The sequence below is a fragment of the Oryctolagus cuniculus genome, chromosome 3 (genome assembly GCF_051225735.1).
Source record: "Oryctolagus cuniculus isolate XC-2025 breed Fujian yellow rabbit chromosome 3, ASM5122573v1, whole genome shotgun sequence".
Lineage (NCBI taxonomy): Eukaryota > Metazoa > Chordata > Mammalia > Lagomorpha > Leporidae > Oryctolagus > Oryctolagus cuniculus.
In genome coordinates, this window is record NC_142869.1 from 68,055,836 (window position 1) to 68,074,310 (window position 18,475).

Consider the following 18,475-nt stretch of genomic DNA (forward strand, 5'->3'; position numbering starts at 1 on the left):
ACCAAAATAAACTGAGTCTTTTAATTTCATTTTCCACAGACTTAAACTTTTTCAAAACTTTACTTATTTGAAAGGGGTGGGGGGAGAGACCACACTCACTCCCATCTGCTGGTTCATTCCCCAAATGCCCAAAATAGCCAGAGCTGAGACAGGGTAAAGCTGGGAGCTTCGGACTCAAACCAGGTTACTCACGTGGGTGGCAGGGACCCAGCTGCTCGCGTTAGCACTGCTGCCTTCCAGGGTGCACACTGGCAGGAAGTTGGAATCAGGAATGGAGCCGGGACTCAAACCCAGGCATTCCAATACGAGATACAAGCAACACAAGCGGTGTCTTGACTACTACACCAAATGCTCGCCCTCCACGACCTTTTTGAAGTGCCGTGGGGTTTGCTACTTTTCTGCCCATCTTCTATTCCTGTTTGCTCTCTCTGCTTTTGCAGGCAAGCTGAATGAAGCAGTTCAGGAAAGTCCTTTGCCATCGTTTGACCAAGATGACAGCAGCGATGCAAGCTGGGCCAGGCTTACCCAGGGCTTGGGACTGAGGCCAGGGGCACAGGAGCTCTGGAGAAGATCAACCCTCTTAGTTCCAACCCTTTAGGCCCCTTTGTAAGGCCCAGGCTCCTCAAGGATTGCCTCAGATCTCTGAGTTACCCTAAATCCTCCTGCTGAATTCCCTTAATCCTAAAGACAGTCACAGGTGGTCTATGTGGCCAGAATGTACCAGAATAACACAGCTTCTGGGGGACGCCTACATCACATCTCCCCGAGAGGAAAGGAGGCTAGAAACTGAGTCCTTAACAGAGCACAGAAACACTGACATGAATAGACGGCTCTCCAAAAAGTTCATGGAAAATGTGCAATATGAAAAAAGCTATGCTTGGATTTAATTCGTTCATGCCAAAATAAACTTACCCTAATTTCATTTTTCCATCAACTTTGTAGAGCACTGTGGTATGGCCTTTGGGGAAACAGTCCTTTCCCTTATTAAGCTTTTTTTTTTTTCAGACTTTATTTATTTGAAAGGCAGAATGAGAGAGCGAGAGAGAGAGAGAGAGAGAGAGAGCCAGCCATCAGTCTTCCATATACTGATTCACTCTCCAAATGGCCACAACGCCCAGGGCTGGTCCAAGCTGACACCAGAAGCCTGGAACTCTATCTGGGTCTCCCACCTGGGCCATTTCCACTGCCTTCCCAGGCACTTTGGCAGGGAGCTGGATTGGAAGTGGAGCAGCCAGGACATGAACTGGTGCCATATGGGATGCTGGCGCTGCAGGAGATGGCTGAACCTGCTGCACCACAGCACCAGCGCCAGAGCCCTTTCCTTTCACTGACATGAAACATAGCGGGTTTCTGGCCTCTGCAGACTCCCTCCCTGGGCATCACAGAGCAGCAATTCTTGTGTGAGTCTCTTCTTCCCTATATCCAAGGACCAGGTTTGTGCTGTATAACCTGGTGGTCGCTAACCACAGGTGTCTATTTCAGTCAAATTAATAACAATTCAATAAAAGTAGAAATTAAAATTTCTTTGTAACCATCAGTTTCCAGGCTAGTGGCCGCTGCATGAGCATTGGTATAGAATGCTCTATGGGGGTCCGGCACTGTGGTGTAGTGCCTAAAGCCTCCACCTGCGTGTTGGCATCCCAGATGGCCGCTGGTTTGAGTGTTGGCTGCTCTACCTCTGATGCAGCTCTCTGCTGTGGCCCAGGAAGGCAGTGGAGGATGGCCCAAGTACTTGAGCCCCTGCACCCATGTGGGAGACCTAGAAGAGACTCCTGGCTTTTATTATTATTATTATTATTTGACAGGCAGAGTTAGACAGTGAGAGAGAGAGAGAGAAAGGTCTTCCCTCCATTGGTTCACCCCCCAAATGGTCACTATGGACGGCACCGTGCTGATCCGAAGCCAGGAGCCAGGTGCTTCCTCCTGGTCTCCCATGCGGGTGCAGGGCTCAAGCACCTGAGCCATCCTCCACTGCCTTCCCGGGCCACAGCAGAGAGCTGGACTGGAAGAGGAGCAGCCAGGACTAGAACCTGGCGCCCATAAGGGATGCTGGCGCCACAGGCAGAGGATTAACCAAGTGAGCCACAGCACCCAGCCCCGAGACTCCTGGCTTTGGATCAGCTCAGCTGCACCCACTGTGGCCATCTGGGGAGTGAACCAGTGGATTGAAGATTTCTTTCTCTCCCTCTGTCTCTGCTTCTCTGTAACTCTGCCTTTCAAATAAATAAATCTTACGAAGGAAGGAAGGAAGGAAGGAAGGAAGGAAGGAAGGAAGGCAGGCAGGCGAGAGGAGAGGAGAGGGGAGGGGAGGGGAGGGGAGGGGAGGGGAGGGGAGGGGAGGGGAGGAGAGGAGAGGAGAGGAGAGGAGAGGAGAGGAGAGGAGAGAGAAAGGGAGGGAGGGAGGGAGGGGGAGGGGAGGAAGGAAGGAAGGAAGGAAGGAAGGAAGGAAGGAAGAAAAAACTGCTTCTACCACTGCAGAAAGTTCTGTTGGCCAGTCCTCGCTGGTCCACAGGCCCACAGTCCCCTCGGAATTTCGCCTCAGGCCTTTGGTCACATCCCTGAACTCCCCAGGCAAACATGCAGACAGGTGCCCTACGAGCCATGGCTCATTGGCAAAACTATGAAAATTGAAAAAGCACATTTTTTAGGAACACATTCAGAAAATCCTGGAGAAGTTTTAGGAAAGATTGATGTCCTACAAAGCACTTTTTTTCATCTCAGCAAATGAGGCCAACTTTGATTTTGGCCAAAGTATCAATAAACATGGGTCAGGAAGGTATTGTTAACAAACGTTCTTAAGCTCTAATGAAAGGTGATAGAATCATTACAAATTTAAATATGGTTTTAAAGAAATAAGTTGTAAAAAGGAAAAAAAAAATGAAAAACTCCAAACTTGGGATCCTAAGACCTAGATAATGGTTCCATTTGCTTTGGGTTTGCCACTCCATTTTTTTTTTCTTTCTTTTTTTTTTTTTTTTTTTGGTGACATGGGGCAGGAGAGAGGAAGTATCAGGGTACACATCTGTAATACAAAGTTACTACTAACCCACTAAAATTCTCTAAGTGTAATATACTTTTATAGTATATTTATACAGTGTAGTATAATACTGGTATAGGATATAAGTACTATACTTATATAACCCTTTAAGGAGTATAAAATGGGACAATGTGTTCAGAATGGTACCTGACACACAGAGGTGATTGAATATCGAACAAGGAAGGGGAACTCAGTTCTACAGGGCCAGGTGTGAAGAGGGTAATGGCAGGGCAGCAGGTAGTACCGATTCTACCCAGCCGCCCTGGATTTTGTTATCACAGTAGAATCTTCTGTGATTCTACTGTTCATTCTTGTCTTCTCTTCCTTCCTGTCATTATCATTATCCCTATTCCTCTCTTCCTGGAGCTGGAATGAACTTTCCCTCCAGGGAGAGTTTTCAAAACAGAAGTTAGTGATATGACTATTTCTAATCGACTCTTAGAGAACAAGCTAAGGAATGATACAGTCAGAAGCTGCAAAAGCTGAGTGCTGGGGCCTCGCGTTGTAAAGATGGTAGCCCACTGGGGCTGACTTCTCTGGTTTGTTTGCCTTAGGCTCATCCACATTGAAGAACGCGCATCTCATCTACTCAACAGTGCTTTTATTTTTCCTTCCAACAAATCTCCAAGGTCTGATGTTGATTACCATGCATGGAGTTAACAGAGCACAGAGAGATCCTGAATGTGTTCATTTTACTTGACAAAAACCGAATATGAGCCAGAAAGACTATATAACATATGTAAGTCTCATTAAGCTGTCGTTATTTGGAAAGATGACTTGCAGGCAAACAAACACCAAATCTCCTCCCTGCAGCTCCCTCTGAGGAGCACGTTCAGCTCAAATCTCCTGCCCTCACACCTTCTGCTGACTTTAAAATGAGAATTATGGGTGAATAAGAAAATGAGAATCAGGTAGTGTAATTATAATTCTGAAAAAGGAAAATGTGCCAACATTGATTGGATTGCTAAAAAAAAAATCATTCTCCTTCAATATATTTGACTGCTCAAAAAGGCCAAACTATTTTGGAGTCTACATTTTTGTTACTTTAAAAATAAATTGGAATTTGAAAATACCCCTTCACCTGCTCCCCAAAGTTTATGGGGAAACTCGTTCATCATTCTTTTATATTGTACATCAACCAGTCAATTCAAGACAGAGTTTAAAAGCTGCCCCAAACAAACTCAGTCTTCAAGCTGTCCAGAGGAACTGTCATTAGTATGTTAAGTTCTGTGGATTTGTTTTAAATCAGTGTGATGATAACTTAACAAAACAACAACAAAGAAAGAAGTCTTGTTCTGTAGAGGAGGAGGCGTGGTGTGAAAGCAAAGTTACCCAACAAGGGTGATTGCCTTTCCCCCAGCTGGTTAGCCACCCAGTTAACGCTGCAGCTTAGAGGTAGGACACATGTACACCTTGATCCATCCTTCCGGGTAGCGGTACCAAGTCACCTTTGCACGTTTTATATATTCTCTGAGGATAGGCAGATTCATATTGTAATAGTGGGAGTGGATTTGTTAGGAAAGCAAAGCCCAGCCTTTGCTTGCTGGCTCACTCGCATGCTCTCTTGCCCTTCCACCTTCCACCATGGGATGCAACAGCACAGGGGTCCTTGCCAGACGCCAGCACCACGCTCTTGTCTTCTCAGCCTCCAAAGCCCCGAGACAAAGGCACTTCTGTTCAATATAAATGATCCCGTCTCAGGTAGTCTGTGGTAGCAGCAGAAAAAAGACTAAGCCACTCCTAGATTTTGTCTCCCTGACTTCTCTGGCCTTCCTCCCAGGCACAAGTACGTCTTGCCAGCATCACCTTCTTGAGGTGACGTGGCTCACGCTTCTCCACACACGTGATGTCTAGGAAATCCACATACACGCATGGTGGACAGAGCGAGAGACTGCTGGCTTCTTAGAATTTTAGGAGAGCAGAGAGCCCAGCCCTGCCTGGGCCGGGACTTACCTTCAGAGGAGGCCGTGCACCTGTCGGCTGTCTCCAGAGAAACAGAGACTTACCAACAGCAAAAGGATATTGGGCCACTAGGGCAGGGCAAAGCTGGGTATTTGGCATAAAAACACAGTGCATCAGAACGAAGTCGCTTAAAACCGAATCTGGAAGGAGAGAAAAGTGGAAGAGGAAATTAGGATATTGTGGCAATCTGGGAAAGCCAGAGCACCTACTCATTTATTCTTGGCCATTAGTTCTTATACATTGGTTTGGAGTTACGATTTTACTGTACATTTGGTAGAAGCACTTGGTAGAAAATTAATGATATGGACTGAGTTTGAGATGAAAACTAAGTTTTTTAGGACAGTGAGCCAAAAGTATAATATTTTACAGAGATACCCTTGCTCAATGGCATTAGTCACCCTAGCCACAAAGAATGCCCTTAATATAAATATAAATAATTAAAGAGTCACTCATGGGTGGTACCATATATGCAGAATGAAGACATGGTCATTTCTCTATTTTATGCCATATTTATTCTCTCAGTAGCTGTTTCCCTTTATCTCTTTTCAAACTGATTTCCAGAAAGAGCAATGAGATAGGAAAAGGTGGTAGAAAGAATGGCGGAAGAAGAGGTGCTCAAAGCAGAGAACAGGTGACGGGGTGGGGGGAGCAACAGAAAAGGATGCAATGAAGTCTGAGCCTGGACCAACAACTGCAGCTCTGCAGTGGGAGAAAACGGTGAATGTCCCAACTTGGCAGCAAGGGTCCTTACTGCAAAGGCAACACGACCCAGCCGGCCTGGGTGGCAGCACCCTTGGGGACAAGTCTAGGAGTTCAGAGCATGCCTATGACACCTGGAACTCAGGGTGCCATGGGGAGGTTCAATCATAAAATGGACCACCCTGGTTGAGACTTAGGAGGCTCACATCACTGTTCAAAACAGGAAGGGATGAGAAATACACAAATTTGTAAGTTAGATTTCCGATGTCTGTGTTATTAATGACCTTGCATTGGCAAAGTATGAATCAGTGACTACAGGTTAACCACGATGCCCACTTGCATATGTTGCGATCCCAGGCGGTCATTACTCAGTGTCACCCATCATGCCAGTCCTGTTACACTGGGCCAGAGAAGAAGCAGAGAAGGCGCCAGACAGAAGCTGTGTGGAACTTTTCGTGTTAAGCAAAGAAGACCTGTGGCTCATCTGAGTTTAACGTCTAGAGGTCCTGCGGCATAGTTAATGCACTCCTTGAGGATAGGAGAGGCGGGGGCTGCTTACACGCCAGCCAGAAGACCTGGGCTAAACAGTCGTTGGAATTTGGGGAACGCAGAGACTTGGCATGGCTGCTCCACGGCTGGGGAGCTGGTCCTCCTGCACAGCCAACCACCCAAACTCACATTTCAACGTGGCTTTCTGATACTTGAGAGCTGATTTTAAAACCATCATTTCCTGCTAGAAAATGATTTCCCAAGTCACTCGGTGACCAATGCTGGCCACAGAGGTCAAAAGTCTAGGGAACTAATGGGTCTTAGGTCAAAAATTGATGTTCTGGTAAATTAAGAGCATGCACTGTCATAGTCATTGATGTTGGTTTCTGTGATGTGAACAAGGTTCACTGTAACTCTGGCATTTCTCATTGCATGGTAAATCCATCAACATCATGGAACTCCTACTTCACCATACCTACATGCTGCATGTACCGGTTCTAGGGTTATTTTTAATATTCAGGATAATAATGGGGGGAAATTGTATCTTGGATTTATGAGAAAGACTCTCATTTATTTATCCCCAAACCATGAATATTACTTGTAATTAAAAAAATCATCAAAGCAGGGCATGAAGGTCACTGTTCAGTGATGATGTCAGTCTAGTCACTAAGATAAAAAATAGAGGGAACACAAGTCAAATCGCAGCTGTAGAATATTCTGGTATCCAGTATCCACTTTTTTAAGAAACAATAATTCAATCTCCATTTTTCCTAGACGTGACTTTGAAAGGAAGTCCATATTTGCTCTCCATGGGCAGGAAAGACCTGTAAGATGCCGCCCTCACTCAGGTACCAGCACCTGCCTTTGAGCCAGTGTGTACTGCAGGGGAGACTCTGCTGCTTGCTTTGAGCAGTCACACATCCCAGGCAGCTGTGTTTTTCCTGAACTATGACCCCGGACCTCTGGTTTATTTGAGGTTATGTCTGCCTCTTGGAAGCAGTTCCCTCCTAACTGGTCCCTCAGGGTTTCTTCACTCTCAACACACAGTCATCTTTTTTCAGCAAGGCTCCCATCAGATTCTCCTTGTCCAGCCATCTCTGACCACTCCCCAACACTTAGCTTTGCATTTAAAACCCTCCAAGATCTGTACCTCAAAATCTTACCCCTTATCTTCCTCCTTCCTGTGTACGTGACAGATCTATAGAAACCAGGCTGCTCATTCTCCCTTGCCTGTTTCTGTGTCACTACTGATGCCCCTCAGGATGGAAGGCTTTGTACCACTGCTGCTGATTGGTCACCAGCCTTCCCTCAGGGCCACTTCAGAGGCTGTCATCCCCATGACACTTCTCTAAGTCCCCTCAACTGGTCAGTGGCCCTGAAGCTCTGACCACATTTTGCCTGTGTTCAAGATACTTGCACATTCCTGTGAGTCTCTAGCTAACTAAAAGCTCCCTGAGGGCAGGAAGGGGCTCCGTTGTCCACTCTGCCTAGTTCAAAACACTCAGCGTAGCTCCTGCCTGACAAGGTGCTGGATAAACACTGAGCTGAAAATCAAGCCTGGAGCTGGGGATCCGAGCTTTTGTGTCTACCACTCCCCAGAATTAAAAAAAAAAATAAAGAAAGGAAAACCTCACAAAATTGGATAAGGAGAAGAAACAATAAGTCGGTGGTAAAAATACATTTAGGAGGTATATAATAATAATGATGATGATAACTTCACCTTGACCATAAGGCAAAGATCAATTACAGAAATTGATTTTCATCCACCACCAAGTTCTTGAGATAAATCTCTCAACTTCTTTTAGTGAGAAAAGCTCTTCTATGGAGCATGATGTGCTTAAAATATTAATCCATGACATCATTCTAAGAGACAGGCTAGTAGCATAGAAAAAAACAGAAAGTGGAACGGGGGCTGTCCCAAGGTCATGTACAACATGGATCCCAACATGCAAATGAGGTCATGGTCCTGAATGCTCAGCTCACTCTAAGGAGAGCTATGTGCTGGATTTGTTAAACTTATTTATTTATTTGAAAGGGAGGAAGAAATGGAAACAGGAAAGGGGAGGGAGAGATGAGAAAGCACGCCCCCTATCTGCTGGTTTATTCCTCAAATGCCCACAATGGCTGGGACTGGGCCAGGCCAGTGCAAAGAGCCAGGAATTCAAGGACCCAATTATTTGAGCCACCACTGCTGCCTCCAGGGTCTACACTGGCAGAAAGCCAGAGTCAGGAGCAGGGAATCGAACCCAGATAGTCCAATGTGGGACTCAAGTGTCTTATTGCTAAGTTAAATGCCTGCCCCAATGTGTTAAAATTTATCCTTCCCCAAATTTATGTTGAAGTAGTCATAACCCTCAGTACCCCTAATGTGACCTTACTTGGAAATAGGCTCTTTGTAGATGTGATCAAGTTAAGGTGAGGGGATTTGTATGGGTCCTAATCTGTTATGTCTGTTGGCCTTATCACAAGGGAAAACGTGGATGCAGAGACAGATCTGCAAAGGGAAGAGGCACGGGGGGATGCCATGTGAACACGGAAGCAGAGGTGGGGGTGATGCATTGATGCCAAAGGTGGCCAGCACACAAGCAGACACTAGGAGACCGGCACAGAGCAGATTCCCCACCAAAGCTCTCGGAAGGAATCAACCCTGCTACCACTCTCCTCTCAGACATCTAGCTCTAGAACCAGGAGACAATAAGATTCTGTTGTTGGGACCACAGGTTTATGTGCTTTGTTATAGCAACCCTAGCTACATTCTGGGGCAGCTCAATACCTTACAACCACAGAGAGAGCCATTTTATTCCCAATTGGAACAAGGCTAGACCTCTTATGAAGGCTGCTTCACACAGAGGGGAGTCAAATGGCTATGGAAGGTTTTTTTTTAAGATTTTTTTATTTATTTGAAAGGCAGAGTTACAGGAAGAGGGAGAGGCAGAGGCAGAGGCAGAGGCAGAGGCAGAGAGGCAGAGGCAGAGAGAGAGAGAGAGAGAGAGAGGTCTTCCATCTGCTGGTTCACTCCCCAAATGGCTGCCACGGCCAGGGCTGGGCCAGACTGAAGCCAGGAGTCAGGAGCTTCTCTGGGTCTCCTATGGGACTTGGGCCATCTTCCACTGCTTTCCCAGGCCATTAACAGGGAGCTGATTGGAAGAGGAGCAGCCAGGACTCAATCCGGCGCCCATATGGAATGCTAGCACTGTAGACAGTGGCTTAATCCACTACCTCACAGCGCCAGCACCGGAAGATGGGATCTGAATAATAACTACAGAGATGCCTGTAGAGGCCACTCCTCATCCTTATGAAGGAGTCAAAGTCATCTACAGCGGAGAGCTGGGACCGGAGAGAGCTTGGGCAGCATACACCAAGAATGAATTCAAGTATGTATGTAGGTAACACTATGCTTGCTTGCTTACTTGATTTGTTTATCCATTCATTCTCTAGAGAGGCAGACAGACAGACAGCGAGTTCCCATTTGTTGCTTTACCTCCCAAATGCCCAGCTGAGTCTGGCCTGGGGCCAGAGCTGTCAGCCAGGAACTCAGTTACCTGAGCCATCCCTGGGTCTGAGGTAGCAAGGAAGCTGGAGTTAGGAGCTTTGATGTGAAATGCAGGCATCTCACCCACTAAGCCAGACAACCACCTCCCAGGCATGAATTTAATAAACACACAAAATTGTTCCACGTATGTACCTGCTGCTTCGTTTAAAGCTGGCTCGAGGCGGATTGTTTCTAGAAAATGCTCTAAAATTTTTTCAGGTGTTCCTGACATCACAGTATACCTAGATAAGAAATGAAAATATCATTAGTTTTTCAAAAGTGGGGAAATCATTAACGAAAACTTTTTTTTTTTACTTATCTAAATTTTTCTTTCTTCTTTCTTTTTGTGATCTCAGGGAATCACACTGATTGACTTGTGGCCAATACACTCTTCAGGGTAGGAGAGACCATGTACTTAGTCAAAGTCACACAAGATAACAGCAAACACATAAATGGAAGTAGGCACTAAACACACTGTTCTCGTGTCCCTACAAGGAGCAAGAGTAATCTTCTGGGACAGCAGATGCAGCTGGCTGGAAACAGAGGTTTCAGCTTTGCTCCACAGGGGCATGAAAGGGAACATGGAACTCCTGGGACAGCTCAGGTCAGGCAGGGAGAGCCCACGAGGGGGAAGGACAGGAAACCAGGTTACCCATATACGGGTTCCTCATGGCAAAACTGCAGTCCCACACTGGATTCGCCTGCCTATTTCTGGAATGCTCTGCTTTTCCCAACTGTACACTGGCATGTTCTTTGGAAATGCAGCTACTAATAAAACAAGAGAAAACAAAACCCCAAACACCAGTGAGAAACAAACCAACCCCAGTGGCACCATGAACAGGAAATGAATCAGGAGTAGAAAATCCACATAACTTATTCTACTGTCAAATAAAAGTTATGTGGGGAGGGGGCGGATTAGCCACTATTTGAGAAGATCCAGCCAGAGTGCTCTTCAATCAAAATGGGAAGGCTTATTTTTTTAAACAGGATGTAGGGTTGTTTCAAAGTCACGTTCAAGATGGAGACAGGACCGTGAATGAAAGCTGCGGGTAAAACACGTGACAATGAGCTGGGTGCCGTTCCCTTCCCGACGCTCAGACTCTGCCTTTCTGCCTGGCACTTCACTTAAAGCAAAACCACAGGGAGGGAACATGGCAATGAAAGCGAATGCCTGCTGCCCAGGAAGAATTCAGCTCCAGGAGGACTCCACTGGCTTGGGATCCCCTGTTTGGGATCTTGCTGGAGAGGTTGAACTCCCAGGAATACCTTTACCATATCAACTCTCAGGATCTCAACCTCCTGCCTGAGAGAAGTGAGACATTGATGTTAACCTATAACACTGTGTACCTGAAGACGGAGACCGGTGAACAAAGCGGCCTCGGGGCTGAAGAGGGGAACAAATGCAACGCAGCTAGCAGGCAGCTGGTAGCTAAGACTGGAATGTGAGGGCACACGCTGACCCAGAGGAAGCCACAGAGTGAGATCCTTAAGGAAACCAGGCAACCAGGCTTTAGAACCCAGTGTGGGCAAGGACACAGATCAAACAGTCCACTTTAATCACAGAACTGTGTCCCCTTTGTCAAAACCAAGAAGGTGGAAGATGGTTACTTCTTCCAGCAGTCGATCAGTACTTGAAACAAGGAGAGGGCATTTGTAGGAGTGACACTTCCGTGGAGACTACTGCTCCGCCCATTCAGGAATTCCGGAAACACACAGTTCTTTGAGAGCACTCCCTGCAGTAGCATCTGGCCCCACTCAGGGGTAGGGTGGGAGAGGGCATTTCACAGTTCAGCATCGCTCTGCCCCAGACGGCTGTCACGTGGACCCAGCTGAGGAAACACTACCTGTGCTCTCAGATGCAGAAACTGCTCAGCAAAGGGAGGCACCATGTCCAAGGTCAAAGGGTTAGTAAATGGGCGATCCCTAATGCAAACCAGGTCTGTCTGGCTTCAGATAACACGTGTATGTTTCATGGCACTTGTCTTGTCTACCCTTGCAGCAAGCTGTCCAGATGGAGACCGGATCTAGTGCCTGGAGCTCATTCTTCCTATCATGTATTTATTTTCATTATTCGAAAGCAGAGAGAGAGAGAGAGAGAGCGAGACAGAGAGAGAGAGAGAGAGAGCGCTTCTCCATCTACTGGTTCACTCTCCAAATGCCTGCAACAGCCATGGCTGGGCCAAGCTGAAGCCAGGAGCTAGGAACGCAACCTAGGTCTTCTATGTGGATGGCAGAGACCTAAGCACTTGATCCATCAGCTGCTGCCTCTCAGGCTGCACATCAGCCAGAAGCTGGATCAGAAGTGAAGGGGCGGGACTCCTGCATGGGATGTTGGAGCCGTGTCCTGACCTCTGAGCCAGTGCCCGCCCCCTGCTGCTCATTCTGAGCAGGAAATTCTCCAGGTCATTAAAAACTGTCATCTAAAGAGGGGTTTGTTTTTGAAAACAAGTGTTATTTAAATAAGAGTATATAAATGCATAGCACAAAAACTCAATGGAAAATCTGGGCTGGGCCTGCCCATCGCCTCTCAGCATCTGTTGCTTGCTAGCTAGCTGCATAGCTGATAGCTCAGTTTAAAAATTGGTCCCTTGCCAAAAGTTTAATTCTGATCCAGGGTTGGCGTCACACTCCAGTGTTCTTCCTTTGGAAATCCCTTAGCTATAGCACTATGTCTGTTCAAAAAGAAGCAAGACTTGGGTGGCAAGCCAGATGGCCCATCAACTCTCTGGACAGAAAGTGGCCTCTCTCACCCGGCCAACAGGAGACCCCACGATTCTTCTTTTGTTACGTATGCCTCCCTCTAGTGGTCATCTGTGTTGTCTGCTCACCCCAGCTTCCCATCCGGGTTCTGCAGGAGGCTGTCAGGCGTGAATATTCTCTTAGGGCAACCGGCCTTTGGCCAGACACAGCCCCTTGAGATGTGGGGCTCATGTTATAGCTTTGTTTCACACTGGACATGGCCAGGTGCCTACTGCCTTCCTTCTGTATAAATGAGGTCAAGGTCGCTTGAAGATCAGACAGCATGGCTGTTTTCAGTGTATTGCATGAAGCACATACAAAAATAAGCCACAGTTGGTGACATTCTATCGGCTGTGAGGTTTCAAGCCTGTGTCTGAACATCTCCCAACACCAAGTCTGCAAATGAAGACATTTCCACCTGCACCTACAACAGAAAATGGCCACGGGAGGAGGAGTTGAAAGACAGCATCTTCTTGCAAACAGGATAGAGCCGAACAAGAAAACAGTCTGAGGAAAACAGAGCATGGTAACTAAAATAGTCATTTAAAATCCTTCCTTCCTTCCTTCCTTCCTTCCTTCCTTCCTTCCTTCCTTCCTTCCTTCCTTCTCTTTCCTACCTTCCCTCCACACTTAACCCCCATAGCCATAGAGCTGAAACTCTGTGCTAAATGGTTAAGTGCTCTATCTCACCTATACCCATCACCAGAAATGCTCTCTTGTTATTGACTTGTTAATATCACACTCAGAGTTGAGTGGCTTGGGCAGAGTGAGGCAGTTTCACAAGTTGAAAATGTAAATGTGTAAACCATTCTAGACTCAAAACTGAGTCAGAGAAGTAACATTAAAATCAGCACCAACACGGAGACCTTCTTTGAGCTCACAAAGCACATTGTGAGGGGGGAGAGGCCCAAGGCATCGGCAGACACAGTGGACGGTGGTCGCCACGGTGTCGAAGTGTCCAGAACAGCATTTACATGGAGCCTGTCTTCCATCTGCTCCGACCCAGGAAAACTCAACACGCTCAATGACCCTGCGAGAGAACAGCTTTTCATTCTTGAGAGGAGGAATTTGGCGGGCTGCGAGGCTTTGCCCACTGATTCGTCTTAAATAGTTTACTGTGAGCATGCATGAGGTTTTGAATTCTGTACGAAGTCTGGACTGAATTACAGGGCGCAAAGAGATAGAAAGGAAAATTAGACACAGGCCTAAAATAAACTTAATGCACGTGGTCTCTCCTTTTCCAGTCCCTGTGGTTTGATTTCATAAGAAATCTCTATTTGGAGGACACCCTGAATGGAAGTCATTGAAGCAAGTAGGTTCTTTTGATCCTGCCCAGTGACTGGAAGAGGGCAGGCAGGGGGATGCCCAGGGGGCCTCTTGATCGGAAGTTTCAAAGCTAAGGGGGATCCTCAAGGCTCACCTTTCTGGTTGGCCTGATTTCCCTGAGCTATTGGAGGCCTCCTTAAAGAATGCAGATTAACCACTACTCAGGTGCTGTTTAGGACCAGGAAACACCCTCTTCAGGGCACCAGGAGGACTACTGTTCAAACATCTTTGCAAGAGTGTGTTCAAGAATAGATAGTAGTAAAAGCTAATGAAAGAATAAAGACAGGGAATGGGAATGCTATCACTTTGCAAATGTATGACAGGGCTTTCTTTAGTGCTTCTTATGGAAGCTCTTTTGAAATATATCGATTTTGCAATATTTTCCATACAGGGTACTTCACTAAATTCATGGACAAGTAGAATTAAAATAAATTTATTAGGCACAAAAAAATTGGAATTCATGCCTAGTTTCTTCATAATACACACTTTCCGTGAACTTTTTGAAGACCCTATCAGAGAGTGTGGAGGATTTAGTATTTCCATACAAACTTGTCCCTCAGCACTGTGGGAGACTGGCTCCAGGGATTCCTGTGGATAGCAAAACCAGGGCTGCCTACGCCTTCCATAAAATGGCATGATATGTGCTTATCATCTCTGCAATCCGCCCATATACTTGAAAGTATCTCTAGATTACTTACAGTACTAAATAGAATGTAAGCGCTATGTAAACGGTGGTCACACCGTATCCTTTAGGAAATGATGACAAGGCAAAGGTCTCTGCATGCTCAGTACAGATGCAATTTTTTCCTGAATGTTTTTCATCAATGGATGGTTGAGTGTGTGAATGTACAACCTGTGGATGTGGGGGCTCAACTGTAAGGTGTTTTGCTGCCGGAAGTGTGGAGACAGAGGGAACTGAGGCAGGAAAGCTGGTCAAGCCCGACCCGACTCCAAGCTGTTCCAGCACAAGCTTTGAAACTCTGGGCCCGCATTTCTCCACCTTTCAAAACGGGTCACAATAAGGACCAGATACAATCTGCACACTATACAGTGGAGTGTCAGTGATGACAATGTGTTTCTTCCTGCCTCCTTTGCAAATATGTTGATTCGTCTGGAGGAAAATGTCTGAGACTTAGGCTTTTAGTTTAGACAATGAAAACTCATCAGTTTGCCAGTTATTTGGCAAACAAAGGAAAATTACTTGAGATGCCTTCTCTTTCAACTTATTATTTGGTGACATTTCTTTAGCTACAGAATGAGTGTTTTTATTAACCTAACATTTAAAATTAATTCCTATTAAAAACTCAATTCTGGAATTTATTATGATTTCTTAAAGTCACATTCCCCAATTCTTCTGTCTTCCCACTCAAATGTAGGTACTTGGGAGGAAAGAGTCTTCTGTAGGAACTTGAATCAAATACTGGAAGCAAACACAGATATTCTGAAAGAGGTTGGTTAAACAGGAGACCTGTGCAATGTGTCCGGAGGCGGCTTTTACACAGAGGAATCAGGAGGAATGACACTAAAAGGAAGGCTCTGGGCTGCAGTCTACAGACTGTTTTATATTTGAAATCCGGGTTGCCACCCAGGACGCTCCTTCTGATAACAAGATGAAAACACTTAGGACATTGAAATGGCGCGGTTTCTCCTCACCTAGGGGCCATGCGTCCTTGGAGCTGCCCCGTGTTCCTGCTTCCATTGTTGTCTCCCATGCCTTCCTTTGCAAAGCTATTACAGTTGAAGACTACAGGGAGAGGGTATGACAGCAGGGGAATATTCTCTGCAGAACGACTCCCAGGCAGCACCAGGCTCAATGCGCTGCCAGAAATGGATACATTATCCTCCACAAGATGTGTGATTAGTCAATAGAGGGGAAAAGCACACACACGGCCGCCTTCCACAAAAAAGGAGAACACGCTATTGTGGAAATGATGATACTAAGTGAAAAGGTTAATCACAGTCTGGCAATTACAGTGTTGGAGGCAAACATACTTCTGCTGAGGCTGTGAGTTTCCTTGATTGGAAGCTCTGTTCCCCGCTGGGACCTTCTCCAGTACCAAGACATCTTGGTCATGTTCTTTAAGTCTGACTGTGTTCGCCTCCACGTCCTGCAAATACAAATGACACCACATGCAGATGCGGCCGTTTACGCAGACAATGGCAAAAATTCCAAGTGCTTCAGAAACTCATTTGGTGCTTGTGATGCTAATTGTTGCGTCTACAAATTAAGTCATTTTCAAAGTCAAGGGCTGGAACGGTCACGGAGAGGACCAGATGAGACTGGAGGCAAGTATTTCAGGAACTCTGCTTCTACCCCACATTCAAACAGCGGAGTAGAGAGTCCTGTGGCTGAGCTCTGAGAAGCCTTGGGAGGGGGTGGCCTGGCAAGGAGACGGTGGGGGCACAGTCATTTGTTCTTAAGAAAAAATGCCTCGGCAAACAGCATCCGGCTTTAGCAAAGCCCTGTTTCCTTCCCTGTGTATGTAATTTCCCTAGGGGTAGCACCTTTGCCTCTAATCAAAAGATGCTTTTTAAAAAAAAAATCAGAGTGAAAGGTGTTAAAAACCCTTTGCCAGTTATTCTGAATGGCTTTATAAGTTACAGTAATGATAGTGGCCCTAATTTGATTCTTTCAAAGGATTTTTTGGCTGAGTATGAACTTCATGTCAGTAAACTTCAAAGAGTAAAGTTCACCTGTAAATTTCAGTATCATTTAAAGTACTAAAAAAAATTTACTACACTTTTCCTCAATATTTGGTCGCCATTTTCAATGAGATACAAACCAAGTAAAGTTCTATGTGGTATTTTTTTTCTATGTTATTCCATGGCATACATTTTAATTTATTTTCTTTGTGTTTAAGACAATAGATTTGGCAGGCGCCGCGGCTCACTAGGCTAGTCCTCCACCTTGTGGCGCCGGCACACCGGGTTCTAGTCCCGGTTGCCCCTCTTCCAGGCCAGCTCTCTGCTGTGGCCAGGGAGTGCAGTGGAGGATGGCCCAAGTGCTTGGGCCCTGCACCTGCATGGGAGACCAGGAGAAGCACCTGGCTCCTGCCTTTGGATTGGCGCGTTGTGCCGGCCGCAGCGCGCCGGCCGCGACGGCCTTTGGAGGGTGAACCAACGGCAAAGGAAGACCTTTCTGTCTCTCTCTCTCACTGTCTACTCTGCCTGTCAAAAAAAAAAAAAAAAAAAAAAGACAATAGATTTAATTTAACTTTTTTTGTGTGTGTTTAAGATAATAGATTCCTATGCTTCACACCTCCTAGGGACACATGTCCATGCATAAGAGGAGAAGGGAGGGGTGAGGGGGAGAGGAAAGCTGCTCTGAGAGGCCAGGGTGATGGGACACTGTCACCATCCCCAGCCACCCACAAGCAGCTCTCCACCAGCCAAAGCTGGGGCATCTGTCCCAGGGGAGCAGGGACTGCACGGTGGGCAGAGAGCTGGGACCGCTCCCTGTCAACACCCCTGCATTTCACATGCACTGCCTCCAAAGCCACCTTCAGGGGCAATTTCATGGCCCCTTCCATCCCCCAGTTATTCTTCATCTACTTGCCACTGCACTGGGAGACACAGCACTGAAAATGAAAATGCTTGGTTGCAATAACCATGACTGATGGTCATTTCCACTGACATACAGTTGCTCCACACATCAAGAAAATGTGTGACGAAATGAGAAAGGTTCAGGTTTGGGAAGGGATGGGAGTTGGAGACTGGGAAAGTGTGGGATAGAGAAAGGCATGGGGCAAAGGGGGTCGCCACTGGGTGGGAGAATGGGGTGCAGGACACAGAAAGGGGCATGTAGAATGTCAGAGAGGAGCTTCTTAGACGTCAGCAATTGCCAAGGCAATCCTTTCAGTTCTCACGGCCACGTGCAGGTGCAGGTGTGTGCAGAGGTACTGGGTCCCGCATGGCATCCTGCACCTGCAGCTTTCCTGGAGGACGACCTCTGCACCCAGCATGCACACCGGCACATTGAACGCTCCAGTGTTGTTACAAAAGCCCTTCATTCTAGAGCATTCATTCAGCGCAGGAATGCTCAAGCAATATGACATCACAATTCTGCTTTTTTTTTTGCAAAAGGACCACTTAGCTTTGGACTCACCCTCAGGATCCGGTTGAAATCTTCCTTGTCCACTCTTAAAAAATGACAGTTATCTTCCCGCAAGACAATGGAGGCAGCTCGCGGTGCATCGTTCACTAGTGCTAGCTTGCCAAAGTCGTCTCCCTCGTGCAGGGTGCACACCACACCCTGGAGAGAGCAGAGCATTGAAACAAGGATGACCCCTGGGATGGCGCACATAGCCACTTGCTCCCCACGATACCCTTCCTCCAAAACACTGTGCGCACAAGCAGGTGGGACCTGGGCTGCTACAGGGCAAGTGTGGAATTACATCACCACAGTTCATTCCTCTTCCACTGAGGGATATGGTCTACGTATACAAGGATACTTCAAAATGTTTAATGAAATGGAAAGATGTTTGTTTCAGTGCATTTTCTCAAAATCCATGCACACAAGGGGTCTTTAAAAAGTTCATGAAAGTGTATATTATGAAACATTAGGGGGTTGGTGCTGTGGCATAGTAGGCTAAACCACTGCCTGCAGTGCCAGCATTCCATATGGGTGCCAGTTCGAGTCCCAGCTGCTACACTTCCAATCCAGCTCCCTGCTAATGCACCTGGGAAAGCAG

At 46.6% G+C, this 18,475-nt stretch overlaps 1 protein-coding gene across 13 annotated transcripts in view; it reads right to left on the reverse strand.

Annotated features, from left to right (window-relative positions):
- Positions 1-18,475, reverse strand: part of RAPGEF4 (Rap guanine nucleotide exchange factor 4) — a 326,097-nt gene that overhangs the window by 47,672 nt on the left and 259,950 nt on the right. For all 13 annotated transcript variants that reach the window (XM_002712290.6, XM_070070679.2, XM_089328145.1 and 10 more), the window contains 4 exons: positions 17,890-18,036; positions 15,777-15,892; positions 9,873-9,961; positions 5,061-5,139 (listed from right to left, as the gene is read on the reverse strand). In XM_002712290.6, the coding sequence (XP_002712336.2) occupies positions 5,061-5,139; positions 9,873-9,961; positions 15,777-15,892; positions 17,890-18,036 (431 nt within the window). The remainder of the gene's footprint in view (positions 1-5,060; positions 5,140-9,872; positions 9,962-15,776; positions 15,893-17,889; positions 18,037-18,475) is intronic.